General features: G+C 38.5%; 3 protein-coding genes across 9 annotated transcripts; 2 read left to right on the forward strand and 1 right to left on the reverse strand.

Annotated features, from left to right (window-relative positions):
- Positions 1 to 185: 185 nt before the first annotated feature.
- Positions 186 to 4,200, forward strand: LOC144472173 (uncharacterized). 6 transcript variants are annotated; one of them, XM_078184996.1, is made up of 8 exons: positions 186 to 320; positions 801 to 2,352; positions 2,564 to 2,749; positions 2,846 to 2,859; positions 2,923 to 3,172; positions 3,243 to 3,420; positions 3,518 to 3,834; positions 3,943 to 4,200. In XM_078184996.1, exons 2-8 carry the CDS (start codon positions 2,260 to 2,262, stop codon positions 4,063 to 4,065), a joined length of 1,161 nt encoding a protein of 386 aa, XP_078041122.1. In that variant the 5' UTR covers positions 186 to 320; positions 801 to 2,259; the 3' UTR covers positions 4,066 to 4,200. The 6 variants fall into 6 exon arrangements, with proteins under 6 accessions (XP_078041122.1, XP_078041096.1, XP_078041104.1 ...); XM_078184970.1 differs by having other exon boundaries at positions 2,564 to 2,859; XM_078184978.1 differs by having other exon boundaries at positions 801 to 995; positions 2,564 to 2,859.
- Positions 4,167 to 11,278, reverse strand: LOC144472143 (uncharacterized). Its single transcript, XM_078184926.1, has 12 exons — positions 7,992 to 11,278; positions 7,765 to 7,911; positions 7,602 to 7,690; positions 7,296 to 7,529; positions 7,061 to 7,211; positions 6,771 to 6,983; positions 6,489 to 6,699; positions 6,223 to 6,416; positions 5,814 to 6,073; positions 5,555 to 5,738; positions 5,151 to 5,426; positions 4,167 to 5,067 (listed from the first exon to the last, which is right to left on the reverse strand). The coding sequence occupies exons 1-12, from the start codon at positions 10,800 to 10,802 to the stop codon at positions 4,690 to 4,692; spliced, it is 5,148 nt and encodes a 1,715-aa protein (XP_078041052.1). The 5' UTR covers positions 10,803 to 11,278; the 3' UTR covers positions 4,167 to 4,689.
- A 229-nt stretch (positions 11,279 to 11,507) lies between these two features.
- Ada2a (Transcriptional adapter 2A) lies at positions 11,508 to 14,314 on the forward strand. Of its 2 annotated transcripts, XM_078184958.1 has the most exons (3): positions 11,508 to 11,655; positions 13,819 to 13,999; positions 14,100 to 14,314. In XM_078184958.1, the coding sequence occupies exons 1-3, from the start codon at positions 11,592 to 11,594 to the stop codon at positions 14,272 to 14,274; spliced, it is 420 nt and encodes a 139-aa protein (XP_078041084.1). In that variant the 5' UTR covers positions 11,508 to 11,591; the 3' UTR covers positions 14,275 to 14,314. The 2 variants fall into 2 exon arrangements, with proteins under 2 accessions (XP_078041084.1, XP_078041075.1); XM_078184949.1 differs by lacking the exons at positions 13,819 to 13,999; positions 14,100 to 14,314 and adding an exon at positions 11,829 to 13,689.
- Positions 14,315 to 27,296: the final 12,982 nt, after the last annotated feature.

A 27,296-nucleotide genomic window follows, 5' to 3' on the forward strand; every position in this document is an offset into this window, starting at 1 on the left:
TCGCGGATCGATTATTCCTCGTACACATCAGTAACTGGTCCCCGCGGTGTTTGCTGTCCACTTCGCGACGATTCCTGCTGCCCGGCGACGATCACTCGCGCGAAATCACCAATTCCGGCACAGTTGATCTTCTCAAATCCCAGACGGGGTTCATCGTTTTTAACGAGCATCCGCTGTCCCGAGAACAATGCTCCCGGCGAGGATCTTATCGAGCAGACAACTCGAAGAACCCGGACGAGAATTTCCGAAATCGAGAACAGATTCTACGGATCTCACTTGTCGTTCACGACGCGAAACACAGGGAAAACGAGGACTCGATGGTGATTAATTTTCGTCCGACTGGTATCGGGCCTTTTTTGCCCATCTTCGTAACTTCGGCGCGACGACACTGGACACACCGCAGATTTCGTGAAATTGGAGCAACATTCGAACGTGCTCGATAATTGATCAGAAATGTTCCACTTAAAATGCTCAAACAATTGTGTTCTTAAATATAGATCGCCTTTGCGATAGAATTGAACAAAAATCTGAATATTTACAGATTACATTCTCCAGATTTTTGGTAGCTAGTTTCGTATGTGTAACAGAAATGTCGATGGTAATTGACTCGTGCACTGATTAAACTCGGTGTTCGGTTCTCACTGGCACGCGTCGGGGTAAGAAAATTTGACAAAATTTATTTATAAGAACATCTGGTGTTCACTCGTCGCGATCGGCTCTCGCGCATCGTTCGGCCGATGTTTTTCCGATTGGTTTTCACCGGTCCGTGATTCGAACGATCACCACTGTTCTGTTCGCAGGAGCACGAGGATCGGGATGTCGCGAAACGGCGTTCGATTCGACAACGATACCGCTCGCAGACCAACAACGACTGTGCCTGCGTCGCGACCGACAAGGCAGCCATGCCGATCCACTGAAAGAACGTGTCTCAGTGGCGTAGAAGGTGTGCCCATCAACGTGGTTTACCTTCACACGAATTCACCTGGACCGACCAGGTAAACGATGATGATGAACCACGGTTCTTTATTCTTTCTATAATTAATTCGTAAATGATCTGGTTGAATTTGTCGTCTGGCGAACGCTTTCGTTTGTAAGAATATTCGGAGACTCGGATGTATTCAATTCAAGTCACGTGTAATTAGTTAAAATACAGGTTTTAAATCAGGTAGTAACTTTCACGGTAAATTAATGGAATTATTGGAGTCATTTATGCAAAAGTAGGAAAAATCTGTTACCGGAGATAACAAAATTGCAAAGACGAAAGGAATAATGTGGAACGATGTTATGATGGACAATTATTCATATTGTTGTTGTGTATAATTATACATAACTTTTTAATCTAGGTACACCACAGTCTTGACAATCTCTGTCTGATAAAATTAGACTCATTGCGTTGACTAGAAATAACGAAATGGTACAAGAATTACAAATGGATCAAATTAAATGGAAATTAATTTAAAAATACATACATATTTGTTATATTATATCGATACCTTGAATATACATACTAAGAAAGATGTATAATAAAAAAACTTATGAATAATTCGAGCCTGATGATCCAATAAACGGAGAACAGTATTAGTAAGGAATATAAATTTCAAAATTCAGGTGTGCTCCACGTAAGACTACGCCATTGACTCACTGACGGTTATACAGAATGTGAGAAAACGCCATTGGTTAACTTGCCTTCAGATTCTACGAAACGTATACAGTTTATACATGTGTGTAGACAGCAAAACTATTTTAGCCAGGAATTGTGTAAAGACCAAAAATGAAAAAATGAATTTCCTTTTGCGAAATGTTGAGAAAGAACTTTTCGTAAAAATCAGGGAATTCTGCACCTGAGACTCTAACCGAAAGTTAATGGAACCGTGAAATCTTTTACAAATGAATTCAGTTCATTTTGGCAAACAGAAAAAATTTGTTCACTAAGCATCTGTAATCTACAATATTTCACTTTCTTCTTAAATTAGTCAAATATTCTTTTATTTGATTGTACTATGGTATTCGCATATTAATCTCTCTGTTGTCATAAATTTAATTGAACCAATTTTGTTAAGAACGCGTATAAAAATGATGACACATTTTTCGAATACATGTTTCGAATCATCCCTGGCGGAAGCATCGCGAGGCGCGATCGTTGCAGCGGGAACATTATAGTTCGATATGAATATAGTAACATTATTGTTCATATCCTACGACCTTCTTCAGATTGTTAGTGGTCTAAATTAATTTGTAACGTCGAGATCTTGTTATGTAATGGACATTTCCAAGAGTTGGCACAAGTACAAGCAAGACGTACAGACGTCTCTCTGTTTCTCTGTAATGGGAGAGAGAAGATTTCGAATTTCAGTAATTTATAATTATACAATAAATCACGTACTCTTCTATGTATTATCCAATTATTTATAGTACTTTGTAATATTGCTTGTTTTCTTTTTATTAATAATTGTACGCCCTCCAAGTCTAAACGACATCATAGAAATCACATCGATAACTTGATCAACGTTCGAGTAATTCATGTAACAATTATCCAATAATATATAATGATGATCATTTTGAGATGGGTGCCCTTATTGCTTCCCCCGAAGTAGGAGATTCGTTGGTTAACGGCGCACCGCAAATGAAGAAATATCCTGCTGTAAACGATGATGATCGCACAAAAAGTTTGATTTCCACGACACCGGAGAGAAATAATGTTCTTCATGGTAGATTAATTCGTTCGCCCGATTCCAACAGCATTAATGACGTAAGTAAACGAGAGTACAAGGAGTCGTTACTGATGCAAAATTATGTATACGAAGAGATTAATAACTCCACGCTGCGTGATTGTTACAATTATCAGTTTCCTTATTACAGGTAACTATTATTTTATTGCTACTATAATTGTACCACGTGATTGCAGTAATTGATTTCTTATAGGAGTAGCAAATACAGTACCCAATGTTTAGACACGGTATTGGTGAAAGATGTCGGTGTATCGTGCATGCTTTTCTATCCGGATATTCTCGAGGAGCCTGTTCCTGAAACGAAAAACGATTTAGTTAAACAACTGAGAAGAGAGTACAATGATCTGTCAAATATTACGAATAAAATAACCGCGTATACGAAAGATATATTAAATCATTTGGCAAAGAAACATCAAAGGAAACATGGCCTGCTCCATAACTTGGTATTCGATAATATAAAAATACGGGACGATCGTAATTACGCAATTTATTAATTTCTCTTTTATGCCGTAGGTTTCTTCAAAGCATGCGATAACATCTCAATATGTAAATAGTAAAGGTAAACTGTGTTTGAAGTTAAGGCTCTTGAGTAATAACGGGATACAGTTGAGTACTTGTCAAATTGCTGAAGAATGTAATTGCACAGACTGCGACGACAGGAATGTTGAAAACGAATCAAACAATGAATATTGTAAATGTTTTACAGCAAATTAAAATAGTAATTAGTCAGTCTTATATATAGAATGTTCATTGTTTAATTTTTTTATCGTGTACGCATTTATATACAGCTAAGAAACAGATTGTTGGTAATACTAAACACGAGAAAGAAGTTCAAACTCTTTTTGTTGGAGAAAACATAGAAACGAGCACGTCAAGCTTCTTGTCGAAGAGATCTTCTTCCATTTATAATTATTTGACGACGAGGAAAAAGAAATCTTCGAACGAAATCTTAAAGTCCACGTTACTAAGTAGTTATAAAAATAAAAATTGTAAAGAACATTCTAAAAAGAGTAAAACTACCATATTCACTAACTGGAAAGAAATCTCAAAAGCCAGACGATCGAGAAATAATACACCGCGCGTGTCGAATAAATCGCACGAAACGGTTTGTTTATTTATTATTAAATATTGTTTCTTCACGGATGCATAAAATGTAATAAAAACGTTGTATAATTTGCATTTTTAATCCTATGCGTGATTATTTTGGTTGCAGATTGAAATGAAAGAAACAGGCTCCCAAACGCAGTCTCTAAATAGCAAAATTAACAATTTACTAAAAACAAGGTTTCATACAATTAATATACGAATTATAAAACGTACTAAAAAGCAAGTATAGTTTTTGCAACCGTAGGCTTTACTTGCATTTTAGTATTTAATAATTTTCTATATACTTTTATTTTTTGATTGATTTTTATTATATTCAAAATAAATGTATTGAAATTTAGAAACATATCTTGTTGTTATAACTATACAATTTAGTTACTATATTACTACACGAGATGTTCGTACATATATAATATACGCTTATTGTATAGTATAATATAGTCACATGCAGAAACTATATAAATATAATTCTGGATATACAAAATATAATTAAATTCTATACAATATATATTTATTTATTAGTTTTTTCTGTAACAAATGATTATTTACTCCGCAAAAGTAGATTATAGGAATATGTACATTGAAATGCATCGCTACCATCACAGATACAAAATAATTTAAAGACAATTGAATACAAAAATATATTTGGTATATATTAAGGCACGTGACCAATACTTATTTAATTTTTAACAAGTAAAATGTTATATAAAAGTTATTACAATTTATCGTAGATCTATATGAACTTGAGATAATAAGCGACCTAGTAATATTTATTTTTTAACGAATTTAAATATCCACGATTCTATAAACAATTGATACATTTTGTCGTGAGTGAAATTGACGATCTCATAAGATGTCATCTAGAATTCGCAGAAAACTTTGTATCTAACGACATTCTTGCTTTCGAATGTTTCACATCCGATGTGCGAATAGGAGATTGAAAGTCTAACGATACTCGCTTAGAACTGTTCAGCACAATTGGGGACAAGTTCGATGCTTCACCGTAACGCTGTAACTTCTCAAAACGTTTTTGCATAGCACCAGACCTCATCGAATGCTGATTTAATAAAGTTTTTCCCGAAACGTCTAAAACTGAAGAGTTACAGTTTTCGTTCGACGACGTTTTATTCAAATGATCTCTGTCCGGGGTAAATTGATCTGATGATCTTGTTGGCTTCTTTTGCACTTCTACTGAAATTTCTGCTGCACATTTGGATACATACAAACTGGTATCCTAGGAACCACATAGTTTTTATATAAGAGGTTAGAACAATGAAGAATTAGACTGAGAAGTATGAAAATAATTTTTTCCAGTACCGTGGTTAAATGTTTTAATTCATGGAACGGCTGTTCCAAGTGATTCCGTCTAGGATTTTGTGTGAAGCTACTTCGTTCAGTACAATATGTCGTCGGTATGTTCCACGATGTAGCTCGCCGCCATTCTAAATTACTGCACGCAACAAATGATCCTATGGTCAAGATTTCTGCGTATCCGTAAGAAGTAATTCCGTTCCAAAATAATACCGATAGGTAACAGGATTGAGAATCGGTGTATGGTTGTGCAAGATATGCAGCTTGAAAATTTTTCATACCCTGCAGATATGGAAACAAGCCTCGATTATTATAGTGCGCATGTTAATGTAGTTTTATTTTTTTTTTTAGCAAATTTTATACTTTTTTAATAGTTTCATTTTAGTACCAGATAGAAAGTTCACACTTACATGAGGTTCATTTCCAATATAAACAACAATCCCAACTGTATCGAGCTCTCCATAAGCGGGAGCAAAATTGGGCTTATTTATATCGCATAATGGTGTATATGTCCTTTGAGGATATAGTTTATCAGATGTACTTAGTCGACTAAATAATGTATTCCGGCCTGCAGTTAGTTGCAAATCGTTGCCTCTGTTAAAACAAAAGCAATCAATAACTATTACTTACTAATGAAAGAGAAGGCGCAAATAATAGGTGGAGTAAAACCTTTTCAAAGAGGGCGTAACATTGCACATGGATATGCAATTTCCTTCCTTCAAAATATCAGTGACATCTTCATTTGGAGACCAAATCGAAAGAATGGCACTTGTTTCTTCTTCAATTACACGAATCTTCAAAACAGGTGTAACTTGTCTTGGCGATGGTAAACTTTTTTGCAATCGCGATTCTAACTGTTGCCTAATCTGTTCCTCCTTCATACGACACTTATCTATTAATTGTTGTCGTTCTTGTATTGAAAGAAATTTCTATAATGAAATATGGAAAAAAATGTTGATTTGGACAAACAAAATTGTTAATATAAAAATTATTTCCATAGTAAATAAAAAAATATTCAATTAAATAAGTAGACTGTTAATGCGAAAAAAGAGAATGAGTCTATAAGTCGAGTTTGCACCTCTTCAGATAATTTTTCACGGTCTTTCTTCCATTCTATAGCTGCCAGATCAATACTATCTGGAGTTGAATTACTAATCCTACTTTCTTCAGAAAAATATTTCTCTGCCTTTGAATAAAATGCTTCTACCAATGACCGACATTCCTTTTCATAAGCAATGTTTGCTTTCTCTTCGCATCTAGTATTACGAAAAACTAAAATTTAAAATTATATAATTAAATTTAATGCTTGTTAGAAAATTAAATTATTACAATTATGTATCTTACATGATTCACCAGAAGGATTTTTTTCGTGGTATAATATTGGGTACACCCTTGCAACTACAACCTTAATTTGTCCAATTAAACCTCCGTACAAAAGAATATCTTTTAACTTTACACATATCGGTCTTGAAGATGCCGCATATCCCAGTTTTGCGTCCCATCTTGCTCTTCTCGTCGCATTTGTATGGATCTTTAAACAAACATTATCTGGAACCTATAAATTAATAATTTATGCTATACGAAATAAATTTTTTACAATTAAATGTTTACAAAAGATATATTTACTTCTAATGGTGAACATCCTTGATCGCAATGTAACAATTCCGATCCGTACGTAATCAGTTTCGTTCCTACTTTCACTTTATCCCGCGTAATATTTTGAATCATCGCATGATCGATAATGGTTTGAACACTGTACCATCCATCCGTTAATATTAATTTTTTTGTAGGAGGTTTTAAGACATTTAAATTTGCAGTATTATCGACAGGGTTACCATGCTATGAAAGCAAATATGAATAAAGTATTATTTAAAATTCTGTGCTCCTTTCGTAATATACATTAAAGATAAAATTACCTCAATAATAGACGATACACACAAAATCATTCTTTTAGACGCAGCGTCATCTTTTTCTAGAATTTTTCTTATAGCTGATCTCTGTGATCTATCAATTTCTCGATCATAACGATATTTCAAATCCACCATCACTCTTGCCGGAGTCAACGCTCTAAGAATGAATTCTTTTTTATAAGTAATACAAACTTTACAAATTTTAGTTTTAATTTTACTTAATTAATATAATCACAGTCACCTTGGTAAAACAGTGGTAGGAAACTTTATCCTATCCATTGATGCATATTTCCAGACAATCCATTTATAATGATTTTCCACCCATCCATCAGGAAGCAAGTTGGGATCTACACCTGGAGATGCTAGAAAAGATCTTTTAATCTCCACTATTCCCACATAATCGTTTTCATCTAGAACCAAACATGCTCCATCTTCCAATTGTATACCCTCAATATTATTTTGTACAATGCTTTGCCTAAATATATTATAAATATTTAGTATAAATATATTTGTATTATACAAGAATATTGCTAGCAACCTTGCTCACCCATAGAAATCCGAACATCGAAATTTATATGCTACAGCATTGTCAGGTGTTACATCCAAAATTTCAGGCGGCAATTTTCGTTGAATAAGCTAGTAAAAATCAGTTTCTAATTACAATATCATCGACCAATTTAATTTATACGAGTAACTAGTTTAATCATTACCTCTGCATAACTACACAAAGTAGGTGCAGCTCCTTTACTAATCTCTCTCCAAGTTATGCGATTTCCATGATTACTTTTTCTATAAATATATAATTTACCAGGTGTCGGTTTTAATTTGCTTTTTTCTTTTAATTTAATTTGTTCTTCCTGCGGGTACAACAATAGTGAATGTAAAGGATAAATTCATAAAAAATTGAGGACTTTGGAAAGTGATTTATATTATCTACCTGTTTTAGAGAGGATTGTAAACGTTTTTCTAATATAGTAGCAGATTCGTTTATAAAATCTAACATTAATTGACTGTCGCCAAAATCATTGACAATAAACGACTCGCATTTATTATCATTATTTACTAATTCTTGACGAGCTATTAATAATGGTTTTTCCGTTTTTACAGTATGATCTGAAATTTCGCATTCATTATTTAATTTATTTATATTATCCCTACATTTGGTTTTGCTGTCTTTGGACTTCACATTATTTTCATTTTTTCGTCGTGTGCGTCTAGTTTTTCTTTTCTTAGGAACAAATTGTCCACCAATTACAGGACTTAATGGCACATTTGTAATGTTACTATTCTCGATAGTTTCTACAGGTGACATATATTGATTAAAAGTTTCCGAACTGTTTTCATCCTCTAAAAGCGCGGCCGCACTTTCCACAATTTCATTAGATATTGAAGAATTATTATCTATGTCATTATCTTTCTTATTTGTATCCATTAACTTATTAGTGTCTGCAGTTTTGTTGGAGGTCAAAATGACTGCAGACACTGAAGGCATTTGTTGATTCTCCTTCTCATCGCTAATCTTAGAATACTGGCCATCAGTCTTTTGTACATCAAATTCATTGCTGAATCGTAGCTTTTTGAATTGATTGGACATTCTTTCCCTTCTTACAGCTGTATCATCTAAATCCTTAACCTTGCGTTTCTGAAGTGGTTTTATTAATGATGAATTACTATCACAACTTTGCATTCTCTCATCAGAAAATAATGCTTTTGCTTTAAACCCTTCTATTTTAGATATATCCAATTTAACAGAATTTGTTTGTTTCTGCAGTGGTTTAATTAATGATTTTGCCTCCAGTAAAGCTTTCTCTGAAATATTTACATTGTTACCAGTTGCAGTCTGAAACCCTGTTTTTTTAGAGACTTCACATACTGTCGAATTTTCATGTTTTTGTACTGATTCCATTAATGGCGAATTATTGTTATAGCTCTCAAAGGTTTCATCAGAAAATAATGCTTTTGCTTTCAATAAAGCTTCCTCTGTAATGTTCATGTTTTTACCACTAGCAGTTTGAAATCCTTGATTTTTAGGCACTGCAAATACTGTTGGATTTTCATGTTTCTCTAGTGATTTTATTAATGATTGATCACTATCACAAATTTGCATATCTTCATCTGAGAATAATGCTTTTGCTTTTAATAAGGCTTCCTCTGTAATGTTCATCTTCTTACCACTTGCAGTTTGGAAGCCTTGATTTTTAGGCACTGCAAATACTGTTGGATCTTTCTGTTTCTGTAGTGATTTCATTAATGATTGATCAGTATCACATATTTGCATATCTTCATCTGAGAATAATGCTTTTGCTTTTAATAAGGCTTCCTCTGTAATGTTCATCTTTTTGCCACTTGCAGTTTGGAAGCCATGATTTTTAGGCACTGCAAATACTGTTGGATCTTTCTGTTTCTGTAGTGATTTCATTAATGATTGATCAGTATCACATATTTGCATATCTTCATCAGAAAATAATGCCTTTGCTTTTGTTAAGGCTTCTTCTGTAATATTCATTTTCTTGCCACTTGCAGTTCGAAAACCTTGATTATTAGGTACTGCAAACACGACTGGATCTTCCTGTTTCTGTACTGATTTCATTAATGATTGATCACTAGCACATATTTGCATATCTTCATCTGAGAATAATGCTTTTGCTTTTAATAAGGCTTCCTCTGTAATGTTCATTTTCTTGCCACTTGCAGTTCGAAAGCCTTGATTATTAGGAAATGCAAATACTGTTGGATTTTCCTGTTCCTCTAGTGATTTTATTAATAACAGATCACTATCACATATTTGCATGTCTTCTTCAGAAAATAATGCTTTTGCTTTTAATAAAGCTCCCTCTGTAATGTTCATGTTTTTACCATTAGCAGTTTGAAATCCTTGCATTTTAGGCATTTTAAATACTGTTGGATTCTCCTGTTTCTCTAATGATTTCATTATCGATGAATCACTATCACAGATTTGCATGTCTTCATCAGAAAATAATGCCTTGGCTTTTAATAAGGCTTCCTGTGTAATATTCATTTTCTTACCACTTGCAGTTTGGAAGCCTTGATTTTTAGGCACTGCAAATACAGTTGAATTTTCCATTTTCTGTAGTGATTTCATTAATGATTGATCACTATCACAGATTTGCATGTCTTCATCAGAAAATAATGCCTTTGCTTTTAATAAGGCTTCTTGTGTAATATTCATTTTCTTACCACTTGCAGTTTGAAAGCCTTGATTTTTAGGCACTGCAAATACTGTTGGATTTTCCTGTTCCTCTAGTGATTTTATTAATGTTAGATCACTATCACAAATTTGCATGTCTTCATCTGAGAATAATGCTTTTGCTTTCAATAAGGCTTCCTCTTTAATGTGCAAGTCCTTACCACTTGCAGTCTGAAACGCTTGCATTCGGGGTCTTTTAAATGCTGTTGAAGCAGGCTGTTTCTCTAATGATTTCATTAATAAAGGGTCATTATCATAATTTTGCTTAATTCCATCAGAACATACTGCTTTTGATGCTTTCGATAATGCCTCCTTTGTACTATTCATGTTCTTACTATATGCGGCTTGACACACTTGTTTTTTAGGCATTTTAACTGCTGTTGAATCTACATGTTCGTGTAATGATTTCATTGTTAAATGGTCACTGTCACAATCTTCGAAGTTTTCATCAGAAAATAATGTTTTTGCCCTTAATAAAGCTTGTTCAGTAATATTCATATTCTTGCCGCTTGCGGTTTTAAATCCTGGTATGTTAGGCATTTTAAATATCGTTCAATCTGTTAAATCTAAATTACCAAATATTTTCTTAGCTTTTTTTCAAGCATTTAAAAGTTTTTTTTATTTCGACATCAAGTAATGTATCTATATGAGCATTATATCATCCATTTTCCACATTTATGTGTTTATAAGTATACAATTTCATAAAACTGTGTCGTACAATGGTACACAAAGTACAGCGGCGACAAGGATCTCAGCATCCTGACCGCTTTACGTACGACTTTCTTTCGGAAAGGTAGGAGTGGGGGAATTACGTACCAAAAGTAAGATAGACCGGTGTCATTGGATTTTCATTGGCAATCCATTGGAATCGTCGAATCACATTTGTGAGATCTATTCTCGTGCACAAAAACTTCCTGATACATAACGACACTTAATAGAAATATTTAAATAGAAATACTTAATAGAACTTTAGAATTGTTTCAATTATTTCTCGGACGTGTTGAAGATTCTTCCATGCCTATACGTTGACAGTAGTAGACACAGTACAAATGAAATATAGAGGATATTCTCTTCTTACTAACATGCCTATTTTTCGTGAACTATCGATAACGTTGATCGGAAATGGTAGGTCGGTAATTGGTGTTTACATGTGTGTGTATTCTTTCTGGTGTCGGTAACACAGAACTGACCACAGAAAATAACGTAACACGAGACGTCTGTAAAAATCATTCAATCCACGTCGTAAGCATGCCCGAGAGTTGTTGGTAGTAAACATTTCAGAATCAGTTGTGTTCTTAAGTTACTTTCGTCAAAAATACGCAAGGTACCATGGCCAATCCAAATTTAACGGACATGACAGAGGAAGATGCGGCAGATCTGCAATTTCCGAAAGGTATGTTTTATTGATGAAAATAGAAGTATGTTCTTTGAAGCTAACCTGTACTTGCGTACATTTGTCAACATTGTTTTGACATGGGATTTCGTTAAACAATAAACGTAACACTACGAACTCGATTGTTTAATTGTTTATGCGACATGGCCTTAAGTAACGATCTTCTCTTTCAGACTGCTCATCGAGTAGAACAGAAAATATCGAGAATGACGTAGAACTCGACGTGTCAGTCGTGAAGGATGAAATCATTACTTCAGACCCAACATGCCGCGTATGCAAATCTGCTTTGATGGAGCCTTACATTCGTTGTGCCGTGTGTAGGAATACGGATTTATGCCCTTCTTGTTTCTCGAATGGATCTGAAGTCGACGGTCATAGAAATGATCACGACTATATTATTATAAAGAATGAGTTCCCTCTGATCCATGGAAGTGGTTGGACTGCTAAGCAGGAATTAGAGTTTCTCGATGTGTTGCAAGAATGTGGTTTTGGGAATTGGGGAGACATCTCGAAAAGAATGCAAGGGAAATCGGCTGAAGAATGTAAAAGCCACTATCTTCAACATTATATTGATAATCAAAGTATACCTGGTTTGCCAAGATTTAAAGAGACGAAAGCAAGTTTGTTCGGTCATGAGCCAATGCCTTATCTACATAAATTACAAGACCTAGAAGAACCACCAAGGTTTGCGCCTAATACACTTAATTGTAAACTTTTAGCAGGATATAATCCTGCAAGGTCGGATTTCGAAGTCAATTTTGACAACCACGCAGAATTATTAATTTCTGATCTGAATTATGATGAATTCGAATTAAGTGATAATTATGAGTTAGGAAAAGCTATGCAAATAGCTATGGTGCAAGCATATAATAACCGATTAAAAGAACGTATGAGGAGAAGAAAAATCATACGAGATCATGGTTTGATTGCCTTTAGAAGAACTATTTCTTGGATACAAAGATACGAATGTACAATAACTAGGACACTCGCAGAGAGGTTATTAATATTCATGCAATTGATGGGAGGATTAGAGTTTGACTTCTTCATGGAAGGGTTGCATCGTGTTGGAGAACTTAAAAACTATTTAAATAAACTTTTCGAGTTCCGCAATAATGGCCTTACACATTTTCATAGCGTTGTACTGTTCCAAAAGCTAGGTAAACTCAGGCAGGAAAATGAGAGAGAAAGAAAGCAATATCTAAATAATTCTGAATACAGTTGGAAGTCCATATTGCCTGGCTGTAATGTTAATACAAATAGTTCGGTAGCTAGTACAATTTCACAGCGAAAAACGGCACCACCTTTAGCAATAAAAGGTCTTCCTGGATACGAAAAGCTTACCCCGGTCGAGAAAGAGCTTTGTTCAGTGACACGTATAGTTCCTGCTAACTACCTTGATTTTAAGCAACTACTGATAGGAGAAAATAAAAAGAATGGTTACCTTAGATTAGCGCAAGCTAGAGTTTTACTTAAAATCGATGTAAATAAAACACGTAAAATCTATGATTTTCTTACAGAGCAAGGATATATAAATAAACCAAGTCAATGACATATATTTCATTAATTTAGCAAATATATTCGAGTTTCATAAATTTTTTTTATTATGTGTGTACTGATAGTATTGTGATATTAAACGTTAAGATTTCTACCTAAGATGTCTCGAGATAGTACAGGCATTAATAAAATTGCGTATAAATAGTCATTTGAGTACAAGGTAACGCTTTTAGGAATTTGATTATCAATTTGTGTTTTTAAGTGATCTGTCAATTTTTTTTCGAAGGACTGAACATTTTACGATAAGGACCATAAAGTAAATCTTTAATATCCGTAAATTGTTAAAAGTTTTTCATACTATTTGATTATTTCTTCCAGGGGAGAATAAACTGTATATGTCGCACGTAATATTGTACAAATTATGTAAAAAATATTAATATAACTATCCATGTATTAATTGCATATAAGTATATCTACAATTCGTTATTTACATTTTATACGATTTTTAATTATCTACATAATAAAGTGTATTTTATAAAACCTCGCATAAATAAAATATATACAAAATTTGTTTCTGGTGATTATTAATTTAAACAATAATCCGGCCATGATGATGTATCAATGCTTAGATAAGGAAATACCACGTGCAAATCTATTTTTTGTGTTTAGAATTTGAAAACGCAGAGACACTATTGATCTCGGAAGTCTCGATGTTATTGGAGCATAGAAAAGCTCAAAACGAGTCGGCCGAAGAAGAACAGGAATTCTCCGAAGTTTTCATGAAGAGTTTAACATACACAAATCGATTTAGGCGGTTCAAGAACAAGGAGACTATTGCGGCCGTTCGAAAGTAAGCATATTTTACACGCGCAACACACTTCGTTAATTACGACTCGGCTTCCTTGATGGATTAGAATTTTATAATTTATTGCAAATACTTTTTCTTTTAGTTTGCTAATGCAGAAGAAACTACACAAATTCGAACTCGCGTCGCTCGCAAATCTCTGTCCGGAAACGCCGGAAGAAGCAAAAGCTTTGATTCCCAGCTTGGAAGGACGTTTAGAGGACGAAGAACTTAGAACGATATTGGATGACATACAAACGAAACGTTCCTTACAATATTAGAATACGGACATTGTCTGTGATTATTTTATATGTCTTTCAATAAACCACTTTTTCAAAATATTTTTATAATTCCGTTCGCAATGTGATGATGTGAATCATGATTTAGGCGCTATTTAAAAAGTGATTTTTTTGGAGTGAAACGAATTGAAATAATTCATGTCAGCCAGATTAATTGGTGTGTTCAAGACGAAAGCAAAATATGGTTTAAAGGGTTACATTAGTTCAAAGAACAAATTCGAGTTCTGAAATCTTTTATAATGTCATGTTTTGCAAAGCATAGTGTAGAGTTACATAATTTCGCTGTTTGATGACGAGCTGAAGGGAATGTCTCGAAAGAAAACGACTAATCTTACTAACGACAACCGCGCATTACCACCAGATAATTGCATACAGTTGTCTTGCCCGCGGGAATGAACCCTCATTATCACAATACTCTACTCTTGAGCAAGCGTTAAACCGTCTTTGATCGTTTACTTTTTATCATTTCGCGGATAAAATGAAATACACGTTAAGAATCAGTGATCCGGCTGTGTAATTTCTTGCGCGGTGTTTACGGCAATAATGATTGCTCAGGTTTCGTAAGATCAATCTCATGGTCGGCTTTCAACTATTTTCCCTGATGACGGAAAATGATTTCGCGCGGGTAACGGAGGCAAGGAAGGAAACTGTGCCATCGATGTTTCTTTTCGCGCAGCACGGAGCGCGACGCCATCTTTAATGATCGACTCCGCGACGTCTCTCGTTTGGTAAAATCGTTTGATAAAAGACAGCTTCGTAGGAAATCAATTTCTCCAATGATACAGCGAATTTTTGAAGAAATCGAACGATTAAACGTATCGTACGGCGATTGCGACATCCGTCGAGCAATGTATTAATTTAATCATTATTCAATCGATCCGTTCTTCCTTTACAAATAACGAATACAGCAAATGGAATACATAGCACGCTGCTACACGATGATTTGTCGATTAACCGTTTGTTTAACATGGATCCGCAGCTGCGAATCCAAGCAGCGTAATTCTTCTGCTGTTGTTTGCCTTTCCATTTATCAGTCAACAGAAATTCCGAATTGACGCAACTAACCGACCACCCGGTAGAACGTTTTTAATCATCGCCGAAATACGAATGATCCGCTCGGCTATTCTTGCACGTTTTACACGCGTTTCCCGTCTATTTACTCTATTCTACGCCCATTTACTTTAATTGCGCCATACTATTGAGAAGAGCAACGTTGCCGTGGCCGGCGCACGATAATCGGTCCTTCGATTACTCCCACGAAGAAACCTTTTAAGATAATTACAGCGATCGTTAATTGTCTGTAAACTAGAAGAAGGTATCGCCTGGTTTACCACGTGGCTCGCAAATAAGTACGCGACGATACCAGAACCGAGTCGATTCGGAAAGAGTCGTTATCGGGATTATTGCGGGCTGACTGTGCCCAGATACCTCGACGGGTACGATTATCTTCGTGCCTTTTATTTCACCTCGAGAATAGAGAGCATCCCGGTCGGGTGGACCGGGACCGCGCGCTAAGGAACGTTTCAGAATAATTGAAAGCCTAACGCGTCCCCTAATCTAGAAATATACAAATCTTCCCGCCGTATCTTAACCGCTCCCCACTGAAATCTACCCCGGGACACTGGCACGTTTGATACGCGAGCTCGCGCGACGTTACCCGGATAGTAAAAGTCAAGTTGCGGTGAAGTTATAACATACTTTATAGACTCCAACGTCATAACCGGTGTGCCGCGATTGTATGGCGACGGTATGGGGGTACAGTAAATTTGAAAATATTCGCAGAACCTGTACCCACCGTAGCGCGTACCGCGATGAATTAAAAATGATTTCTCGATGTAAAGCAAAGCGAGTAATCAACAACAGGTATACATCGAAGCGTTTTCTTTGGAAACGACGGAACGAGGAAAAACATCTAAACTGTGCGATAACGTATACATTGAGGAACTAATTACAAACACTATAGAAAACTCTCGGCAGACGTAGAAGGACTTGCGGCATACGTGGACCAGGAAATAAAAAAAATGTAAAACGACGGGGCATTCAATGTAATTACACACATTAAAATGATTCCGCGGCTGGAACCTGTTTCGTGTATGAAGAAAAAAAAAAATGAAAGGAATCTTTTCGAAACGACGCGACGCCACGCTTAGTTGGCCAGTTGAATGGGAGCAATCGTAGCGCGGAGATAATCACGATATAATTTTAGAGCAACTATTTCGACGTTTCTCACCTCCGCTTTAAAACGATGCCATTTTCTTGAAATTGCCTGGTAAATGGAAGTCCCCGGATAGTTGTATCGCGGAGAGCACCGGCTAGAGCAGAAACCGCGCGAGACGACTGTGTGTACGCGAGCGTAGGGTCCATCGGCCAATCGATGGAATCGATTTGCATAATGTATACATGCGAAAGTATATATTCCACAATGCTCTTCGATACTGCTGCTGGATTGCTCGCCGGGTGATGTCGTGTAGCCGGAGGCGGGAGAGGACTCGTACGTTTGTACGCGACGTTATTAGAATTCTTGACAGGATTTTTTTTTTTCAGTACCGAGAGCAAGCCTAGCCGTCTAATGACAGCGATTATATATAGAACAGCAGCAATGCGCTGTTGGATGTTTCATGATATTGTGGAATTCGAATCCCGCTAATTGATTGTGCAGTATGCATATTTGTTAAATCAGCCCTTAATTTGATTCGCAAGCTTTGGATGTGTTAAAAGAACGAAACTTGAAATCTTCCATGTCAGATACTTGAGATATTAGTGAGGTAACAATGTTGCAGACTCTCGCCATTTTTATTGCGATATAATATATTTTAATTAAGAAAATTCTATCATTTCTTGTGAAAGAATCTTTATAGTTTCAATAGTTTTTAAATGAAAAATCTGACTCTGATCGGTACGGTAAGTTTAATGTAAATAATTGTTCGGGTAGTTTAGTGTTCTTATTACGGTTGTACGAGAACTCGTTTTACAACTTGGTACGAGTTTCGATTGGTGTAACGCGAGAATGTATTGGTAAAGTGGCACGCGACTTAAAAAGATTCGACAAGCTTGCAGCATTTCGACGACAACATTCATGCAAAGGACACTGGCATTCTTCACCGTTGTTTCCGATTCCCTTCCATTCCGCGCTTCCACGCCCGGCACCTGCCTGTGATGCATTGTTTCCACAGTGCCACAAGGGCTTTTCAATCTTGCCTGGGTAATGAAATCGCCGCGAACCGTTCCCGCAGATTGGACAAAGAAACCGATAAAGACCTGTCTTCCAGCCGTTCGATCGGTTGCATAGTTCGTTCAAGTGTAGCTGGCATTTCCATAATTCTGCTCTAGAGAGTCGTGACTATGATTCCATGCGAAACTATTGAATTCTAATTATTAAAGAGATCCACGGATTTTGCAGGTAACGTTCACGATAGAAACGTTCAATTTGGTTTCGTTTTATTTCTATCGCACGTAATTAGGTTTTATCAGAATTATCGAACGAAATTACGAACGCGCGTCGTCCCTCGGTATTTGGAGAATTTTCCTCGACGAGGAGAATGAAAATTGTTTGTAATTGGCTCCTATTTTAATTGAATTTTTGGTATTTCATTTATGCAAATTGAAATGTCTGATTCCGCTTTGGAAATTGTGGGCAAATGTGAGGATTGTGCTAGCAATACAAATGCGTTGAATTTTCTAATTATTATATTTTTATATTTTCATGGTTGCATAAATATTTACATTTATGGTCTTTCGTTCTGTTATTTTATTGTTATCTACTGTATAATAATAATAGTTTTATTCAAGAAAAAGTCGACAGTATCTTTAATTTTGGCCAAATATGGTTCGCAGTTAGACCACTGTTGCAATGCAGCAGATTTGGTTCCCCAGGGTTAATTCGAACGACGATAACGAGAAAATGGGGGATGAGTCAATGAGCATCAGCCACCGAGGGACGAGCAGATTTTCGCGGACCGTCGATTCGCAGAGTTTCGCGAACGGTTGGACGGAAAATGGTATGATTTCAGTAAACACGATCGCAGTGCATCGTCCCTGACAAGGTACATAATTTGCAATCGAGCGAGGGCGCGAGTTTCTTTCGCGGTCGGCCGGGCATCGTGGTTGGCTGGTGCATAGAGCGCGAGCGCGTCCGAGCGGCGCCGACCGGGGCCGATCACGGCCGAATGCGCGAAGCGCCAGCGCTGGCCGAGCCTGAACGGAGCGCTCGGGTCAAAATGTATTCAGTATATTCTAAACAAGCGCGCGACGTACTGTCACGGTTTGTTTGTGCGCGCGAACCAGTGTCTCGCCGGGACGATATGCTGAAATATCGACGAGGTGACATTGTAACAGTGTTTTGATCACATAAAGCGTATCAGTGCACGCGCGGAAATCAGTTCGAAACTCCGTTCGCGTTCCTCGGACAAACTTTGACCGTGTGTCCGCGTGATTCAATTTCGAAGGAGAGAAACAACGCGGCAGAAGATCCACACGAAAGAGGAGAAAGAAAGACAGGAAGAAAGAGAGAGAAGAGAGAGAGAGAGAGAGAGAGAGGGGACTGGCCAACTGTGTGAGTCGTGGTGTTATACGCGAGCCCGCGGTCCGCTCTCGTCCGAGGAGAGGCTCTCTTTCTTTTCCAATCTCGGCTCTTTCGCTCTCTATCCATTTTCCTTCCGTCTCTTTCACCGATTCCTTTTCTCTTTCGTTTCCCCTTCCCACCAACCCCCCTCCGTTTTTCTTCGTTCGCCTTTTGTACGTCTCCCTCCGGTCATTTTCTCTCTCCCTTCGAACGAGACACGTTCCTTCTCTTTCTCTTTCTCTTCTCCGGTCCGACGTCGTCTCATGGGGTCAGTGGCTGCTCGATCGGATCCTGAGCAGGAACACACAACGGAGGAAGAGGACGATCTCCCTCGTCGCGAGACTTCGAGCCGCACACGCGCGCGCCACGCACGCAGTCACGCATCCAAAGAGGCAGAAAGAAACGGGAAATAAAAAAACCGAACGAAAGAAAGAACAGATCCGTTTTACCTTCGGCGAAAAGGTTTCCGCCGACATCGTTCGGGAAACCTGCGCCGGTCGGATCGCATTGCTCGCGCATGCGGTCCGGGGGAACGTTCGAAAAAGCCGCGGGGAAAGGTGGATTTGCTGTGCGAATGATGGGACATCAACGAGCCGGCTAGGTGGCGAAATCGTCGGCCGGATCGACGGTATTTCCCGTGTATCTGATGTTCGTTTATGTACGCGCGCGCGTGCTCGCGTGCGTGCGTGCGTGCGTGCGTTGCGTGTCCGTGTGCGTGTATGTGTCTGTGGTGATCGACGCGTGAGACTCCCGTATCACGTACACTCTTCCAGTGCAGGAAACTCGTGCTCGTTATCTGGCCACTTTTCTCGTGTCTCGTTTTTCTGTTCGTTTCCACTTGGTTTCTCTCTGTCGGACTCCCTCCATCACGCCCCGTCTCTTTCTGGCCCTCTGCCGCGTTAGTATCTTCCTCTCTGTTTCGATCCAGCCACTTCTCTTGCCGCGTTTCAACTGTCGCCGCTCTTCCCGAACGACTATATATTTTTTTCTGTTCCGTTCGCGCGTCAGTGGCGACCGCACGACACCGAAAGAGGACTGCTGCGCAAAGTGATGTGCTCCACCGTCGTTCACGTCACGGGAGGATGAGAGAAACATTCGTGGAAACTCGCCGGACGATCTGAACGTTTCTCTCTCTCTCTCTCCTCCTCCCAGCCCCTTCCCGCCCCCGCCCCCCCCCTCCGTCTCGCGGTGGTTTTGTTTACATAGAGACGTGAACTGGCCACGCGACTTCGAAAACGTCGTAGAGGAGGTGAAAAGACACATAAGCAGATCCCCGTACGAGGAATAGACCGGGTGGCCGGTGACGTTTTTACATCAGAGGTGAGTAACGTTCCTATTCATTCACGCTGCTGTTGTTCGGCGAGTCGCGACCGCGCAGGCGCGCCCCGGGTCCTCCGCGAATTCTTACGTCGGAGCTATTTTCTTCTTTATTTTTACTGCAAAATTATTGCCGAGAATAGAACGTATGCACGCCGGGGTGCAACAAGCTGTCTAGAATTTTACTTCGAATGCAGTAATAAACAGTTTCTAGAGATAAAATTGAAATACTGCAACGAACGCTTACCCTTGATGGTTGATCACTTTTTAAATCGTTGCTCATAAACGTTTCACTATTACCAAACGTTTCACGCGTGTACATGTCTTTGAGAAAATTGCAATTCCAATTTGTCTGTTTTTCGCATGGTTTATGTAATTTATGTTTGGAATTTAACTCGATTGCATCGTTCTATCGGCTGGTAACTTTGCAGTATTGATTTTATTGATAAAAACTATTCGCCGTACCACAGCCAAGGGCATTTTCCTTTGGTACTTCGTATCTAGCACAATAAACATGATTTCGGAGCAGCATAGTATTCCACATTCTTTCTAAAATTGCACAGCTTTGTGATTGTTTGATTGAAATTATTCTTTCAATGTATACGCACCGAGTTTTCCTGTAGTATTTAGTGTATACGTATTGCATTGCGAATGCTCATGCAAGATACTATACAAGTGATCGAATCTACGAAAGTGAAAATTACTTTGCATTACTTATAAATAATTGTGTCGGGTATGACACAGAGAAAGCATTATCAACAGTACGGTAGTTTCTTTCATTTGGAATTTCCATTTATGTATTAAGAGCTTTCATTTTGATCGCATGAGATCATTGGGAGCTCTTTATACAGCAAAACTCGAATCACGTCAAGCCCTCTGCGCCCTGATAATACTAAAACGGTACTAATGAAATACCATTTCCATCAAAGCTCTGCTTAGGAGCAATATGCATGCGTAGAATGCCAAAGGAAGATGCTCTATAATTAATTGATGTTCACTCGCGTTTATGCATTTCATTCAACATCACGAGTACTTTATTAAATTCCACAAATAAATTTATTAATCTAGAGAGATATTAGCGAGGGAAATAAATTGCTAGACAGAAATGAATAATACATCATGTTGATAGTAATTCTATTGGTACTATTTATAAGCGACATTTAAATTATTCAATGTTAAAATATAAAAAATTTGTCTCGGTTTTCTAAACATTTTGTATGAATAATATCGATGAAATACGTTTATCTTCGTAATGCAATTAAGAATTATTGCATCGTATGCTTTTTTCGGTTTTGCGAGTTTCGTAATATCTCGATAATTTACTGCGTCTTCGTTGAACTTTCCCGGAAAAAGAAATCTAATGGTCTGCAGCTCCATCACAAGGACCATCCATTTTAGATGTTCTTCAGCAGTTCGTTTTCTCAAAAGACGCGGTCAAAGTGAAAGTTTTAATTACAGTATCTGCGCCCGAAGGAAACAATATCAACGCGATACGCTGCAATTACAATTATTATAGTCGCCATTATTTCTTTTAACATATTTTTGAACAAACGTGCACAATTTCATGTACGTTCCAAGCTAAGTTACATTTATCATTAATGACAGATTTACACGGATTTATTTAATGAGCTGAAAGGTATGATTTCAGCAACAATTTATTTCCATAATTTATGGTTTATCCTTGCGCAACGCGCACACCCCATACACGTATGATAAATTTAACGATCGTTCACAGACGAAATGTCAATTTAAAATTCGCAACTCATTAGCAACAATGCTTCTTCAACAGTGGATTTCATTGAATTTCGTCCGATTGACATTTCCATTTAATAGTAAAAAATTTCGCATTGCAACATGAAAAGTTGCGAGCTTCGCATGAATTGCTTCAAAGTTAAATTAGTGTGCGGTGTGGTGTGGTCGATTTCCCGACGCGCGGATATCAACAAGTGTCTACCAAGTAACAATAGCATTACACGTCCAGACGAGCGTAAAATCACGAGGCTCCCTTGACCCAAGCACGATTAACGACAAAAATCGCGGGCAACCGTCCGTGGTAGAGCGCTTGGTGGTCAGAGATGAAAGCCAATTCCATATTTCCGCGAGTCGCCGACATATAAACGGCGGTTTTTATCATCGTGGAAAACAAACGGAGCTACTGTTATCTTTGGCGTCTCGTTCGGTCGTTCGTTCATTCTCCCGACAATTAATTATCACTGTTCGACGGGTCATGGTTCGCGCACCGAAAAATGCGATTCTTTCACGAATCTTATCAATATTGTCTAGCAGCCGCTCTTTGGATAAATACATTGTGGATGTGAACTAATTGGATGACGTTAAATGAAATGTGAAAATATATTTGCGTTTCTACAACTTTCCACCGCGTACGCGATCTTATCGGTCTTCGTTTCTTGAACTTCGAGAGAAGTTGCAATTTGGTTAACGATGATCTTCTCTATTCGACAATGATGACTAATTTTCCGATGTACAAATTACATTTTGTCGCTATGTAATTATATTTTGACATTAGTGAATTGTTATAAAATAGTATTCTATTAAGTAGTGAAGCGTATAGAATTCTGGGAACATCAAGATTAGGTGTACTCGCGGTTACATGCGCCGGAGATAATGTCAGGGACAAAAACATTGCTTGTACATAGTAAGACGGGTTATTATGCTCCTGTCTCGAATTACTTTGAAAAATTCTTTATGCTTGGCTAACGTAACGTGGGTGGTAAATCCAGTGTCACGTTCTTGAAGGACGGGACTAATTTTTCCTTATACTGATCTTCCGTAGCAAAGGAAAAGTTATAGTAACGAGGTAATGCTCCTCATTTATTCGCGGATTCTCTTTGCTTTTGATGCGCCGACTTTTTAGCAAGTTCAACCACACTGTTAACAATGTTAACAAGATAATAGGGTAATTTTGTCAAAAGAATACGGTCTGCGGACGAAGTCCCTGAATACTCTATGATAGCAGTCTGTGAAAGCTTTGAAAGCTGCGTTCACGTAATTGGCTTCTGAAAATACAAACTACGATTAACAAATTACAAAAATTGGTTTATCACAGTGACTAGGTTCATTATTTTACTTTGAATGGCGTTGCATCAATATTGGAAAATAAATATCTTTCAAAATAAATAAATATTTTTTCCAATAAATACAAATTACGGGAACTGGGATGATACCTTCTATATTAGTAGCATGAACAACATTATCAGCTAATCAATTTTAGCGCGTCAATTTAGCTCTTCCTTTTCCGCAGCTATTTTTCGAAGAATCCGATTGCAACCTCTGAGCGCCGTCGCGTTGTTCCATTTACACGGCCCGCTCGGTTTACATAAAAGTGGTTATTAGTGGAGCTGTTCGCGACTAATCCGATTTCACGGTATATATAGGAGCGCGCGCGCGCGGGAGGAATTCGATTTGATGCTGTGAGAGGAGAATGGCTCGGGAACTCTCTCGCCTGCACGGATTGCATAACACGTGGTGCGCCAATGCGAGAAAGGTGCTAAACTCCTCTCCGTAATCTTCTATTTACTCCGTGTCTCGGGTGTCAGCGTGTCAGACACGTGATCTAGAACCGCAGGACACTCTCGCGGAGAAAAGGCTCATTACGGGGAAAATTATGCAATTAGCCGGGTGTATGCTCCCACGGCACAAAAGAACGCGCGCGCGCCCCCGGCGTGCACACGGTAAAGAATTGTAAACCGGGGACGCCGAGTTACAAGTGCATCGCGTGTGCGCCGGGGGTTGAATAGCCTAACAAGCTTATGCTTTTATCAATATGAAACAACGATTCACGCAGTGACTTGGTTGGTACTTTTAGTTCGAAAAGTTCTAACATGGGCTAACAATCGATTATGTCATTCACGTTGTTCAGCGAAAAGACTAAATCCGGAATGCTTTCTCCGTGCTCGGGCGTTGAGATGGTTAGTAGGCTAAGAATAGTATCGTAGTTGTGCGAGAGAAGAGGGTACATTTAGTATGAAGGATAAGTATCTCAGGAATTTCTGCTGGACTGTTTCTAGCATATCGCAGTAGCATTGCCGAGCAGTATTCCATAATTCAGAACTATATTCAAGGTGATATCTTCAAATGTAGAATCAGGTCAACGATACCACGTTATAGTCAGATACTTGACCTTTCTAATGACACCGATAAGAAGTAGAACAGTCTTCGTTTGAAACAAAAATGTTCCTTTCGTACTTCGTCGCTCCTATCAAAGACTTAAATAGTAAGAGAAATTCGGATCTCGATATTTCCCCTTACATACACGTACAAATCACGTGCTTGCGACTACCGGGATAAGACGTGTAGTCCTGACGTTGGCACCATGTGAACATTCACCCTCAAAGGGTTAACATGCCACTTTAATGCTTGTCAAGCGGCCGACATCGCTTGGCACCTGGTTTCCGCGAATCTGGTAGAACGGAGAGAGAGAGAGTGACGTGCTCGAGAAATTCGCGGCACTATTTCCGAATTGGGCCGTGCAAAGTTCGAAGTCGTCCCGAATTCCTCGCGAAAGTTTTGGGTCGTCGGTGGGTCAGTGCGGTCGAGTCCTGAAAGCGCTTGCAAGGTACGGGATCGTTAAAGTTTCATGTGGACGGCGTCGCGTCGCGACGGCGTTGATACTTTGCCGGTTCGCGTTCGGTAGCGCGGAAGCCGAAGCGGCCAGAAAGTTAGTAGCTAGAGAAGGATCGTCGCGGCGCGGCCGTTTTAGTCAGTCGCATCTGTCAATAATTATTATCGTCGAGCACGTAGCCGCCGTTGCCGTCGCCGCAGCGGCGTACGCGAGCGGTTGATCGCGGCAGACGACGTCGGCCGCCTGTGTACAACGTTATCCGAGAAAACACGAGCCAAAGCGATATCAACGACCCGCAGATACGCGAGACGCAGCGCGACGGATCGGTCGGCGGCCCGGCGCGAGGAGGACAGCGGCCGAACGGGAGTGGGACCAACGAGCCGAAGAATGGCAGGCTAAAGAACGATAGAGAGGAGTATCGGGCGAAGAGAAGGCAGTGTAGCCGATGCGAGGACGGAGAGATCCGCGGTGGCGGCTGCTTATTTGCCCGCGGTGCGACTTGTAGAGACAACGATTCCACCCGGTGCCGCTAATTTTCCGCGCGACCTTGGAATTGTCGGCCGGACCAGCGTTTCGGGGATACCTTTCTCTATCGGCCGGTACGTCGGTGCGCGCAATTTGTCGTTCCGCGCCGGATATTGAATTATTGAGAGAACCCGGCGCTTTGAATTTTGATGGCACGCTCGCTCGCGTCGCGACCGAGACCCGTGTTTGTTCGACCCACCGCGCGGCGATCCGGGAAACAATGATTTGTGGAGAGAATTCAATTTTTCAACTTTCGTGTTTGCGGATATTTTGTTTTTCTATTGACAGCTCTGTGATTGAACGCAGCCTGATAAATGCGGAACTATTAAGTTAAAACGAATTGTTCTAATTATTCATTAGATGATATCAAAATATAAGATTTTGCTATAATTTAATGCATGTAAAAAATCTTCGCGACAAAAATACGTAAACTAGTCTCAAATATTCAATTTGACTTAATAATTGTAAAATGTCGTTTCAATTGGGCATCTCTGTGTCTATCGCCTTTCGTTTCACTGCAAAGACTGGTATGCGTAAATTTAACCGTACGAATTTCGTGTAATTTTATCCGTGCACCGATTTTTCTATCTTGTCGAGAGTCGCCGATCGATGAAGTTCGTCGACCGATTCGTTTCTCTAGAATCGCCGGAGTGAACAATTCGCCGCCACCGAAACAGCAGATCTTCTGAATGAAGTGATTAACAATAGACGGCGCACTTTGCGCGACTTGTCCAGCTTTGGTAGCTGTTTCGCTCTACTTATTCTTGCCGGTGCTGGTACACGCTAATCGCCCCGAGTGCTCCACGAATGGGCGCACTCTAAAAAGCAGTCGGGATTCTTTTCGTTGTGATGGTGGCTATTAACTGCAGTAAGCGAATTTGCTGGAACAAAAGTAGAACGCAGCTCATTGCGCAGCAATCGCGGTGTGCTCAGGGCGTTTATGGGAGTCGTCCAGGGCTACGCCATCGATCGATTCACGAAATTACCGGAAATAGATAATATGGTCAATTAATAGAAATAAACGTCCTGGTCAATTAATAGAAATAAACGTCCTGGTCAATTAATAGAAATAAACGTCCTGGCCAATTAATAGAAATAAACGTGAATGAGCTAGCACAGATAATAGATTCACCTGTTTTTTAAAATACCCACGCACTTATGCGAAATTTTTCGTTCATGCAAACGCAGTGCAAATGAAAGTGGAGCATTGTAGAGGATTCACGTGCAATGTTGGTTCCTATGGATTATCACGGAAACGAAGTACATTGCATGACGAACCTAACGTTAGAAATCGATAGAAATAGTGTGTACTACTATACTTCAATTTACGCGGCACTTTTTTACGCGAGTTTCTTTCCTGCAGACTATTACTTAAAACAGTATTTAATCGTTTTTTATGCTTGATATCAAATGCTAATCATCGTACGCGTACTTGCATAAGAAAAGCATCGATATAGGACAATGTTTCACTTAACACCAGATATTTACTTCAAGTGACGAGGATAACGAGATTGTATCGATTAAAACGAAAAGGTTAGTTGTTTTAAATTGGCGTGGCGATAGCAACGTCGAATAATTTTGTTTTTCGATACAATCATTTTGTTATTCAACCACGTCAAATAAATAGATTTTATTCTCGATATTTTTTTATATTCACAGACTCTATTCGATTTACATTTGCGTGAAACGAATCCAGGTGGAACAGAAATTCACGTAAATCGAGAGACAAGTCTATATTATTTCTGCAATATGTATATACGCATATTTAATAGAAACATCGATAACTTTGGAAACTTTCAGAAAAGAAGTACAGAAAATATCGAAAGTGCCTATCTCTCGCAGCAACGACACGTGTGTGCTATCGAACGATCTAAAGATTATATCTATCGTAACGTAGACAACAAGCGGCATCATGAAAATATTATACGGCAGCCATTACACAATAGACTATTACTTTGCACATACAACCCATAAGTATTATCAAATCTACCGATCGCGGTACAAAACGTGATATTTTAT

Source organism: Augochlora pura, chromosome 1, assembly GCF_028453695.1.
Source record: "Augochlora pura isolate Apur16 chromosome 1, APUR_v2.2.1, whole genome shotgun sequence".
Classification (NCBI taxonomy): Eukaryota; Metazoa; Arthropoda; class Insecta; order Hymenoptera; family Halictidae; genus Augochlora; species Augochlora pura.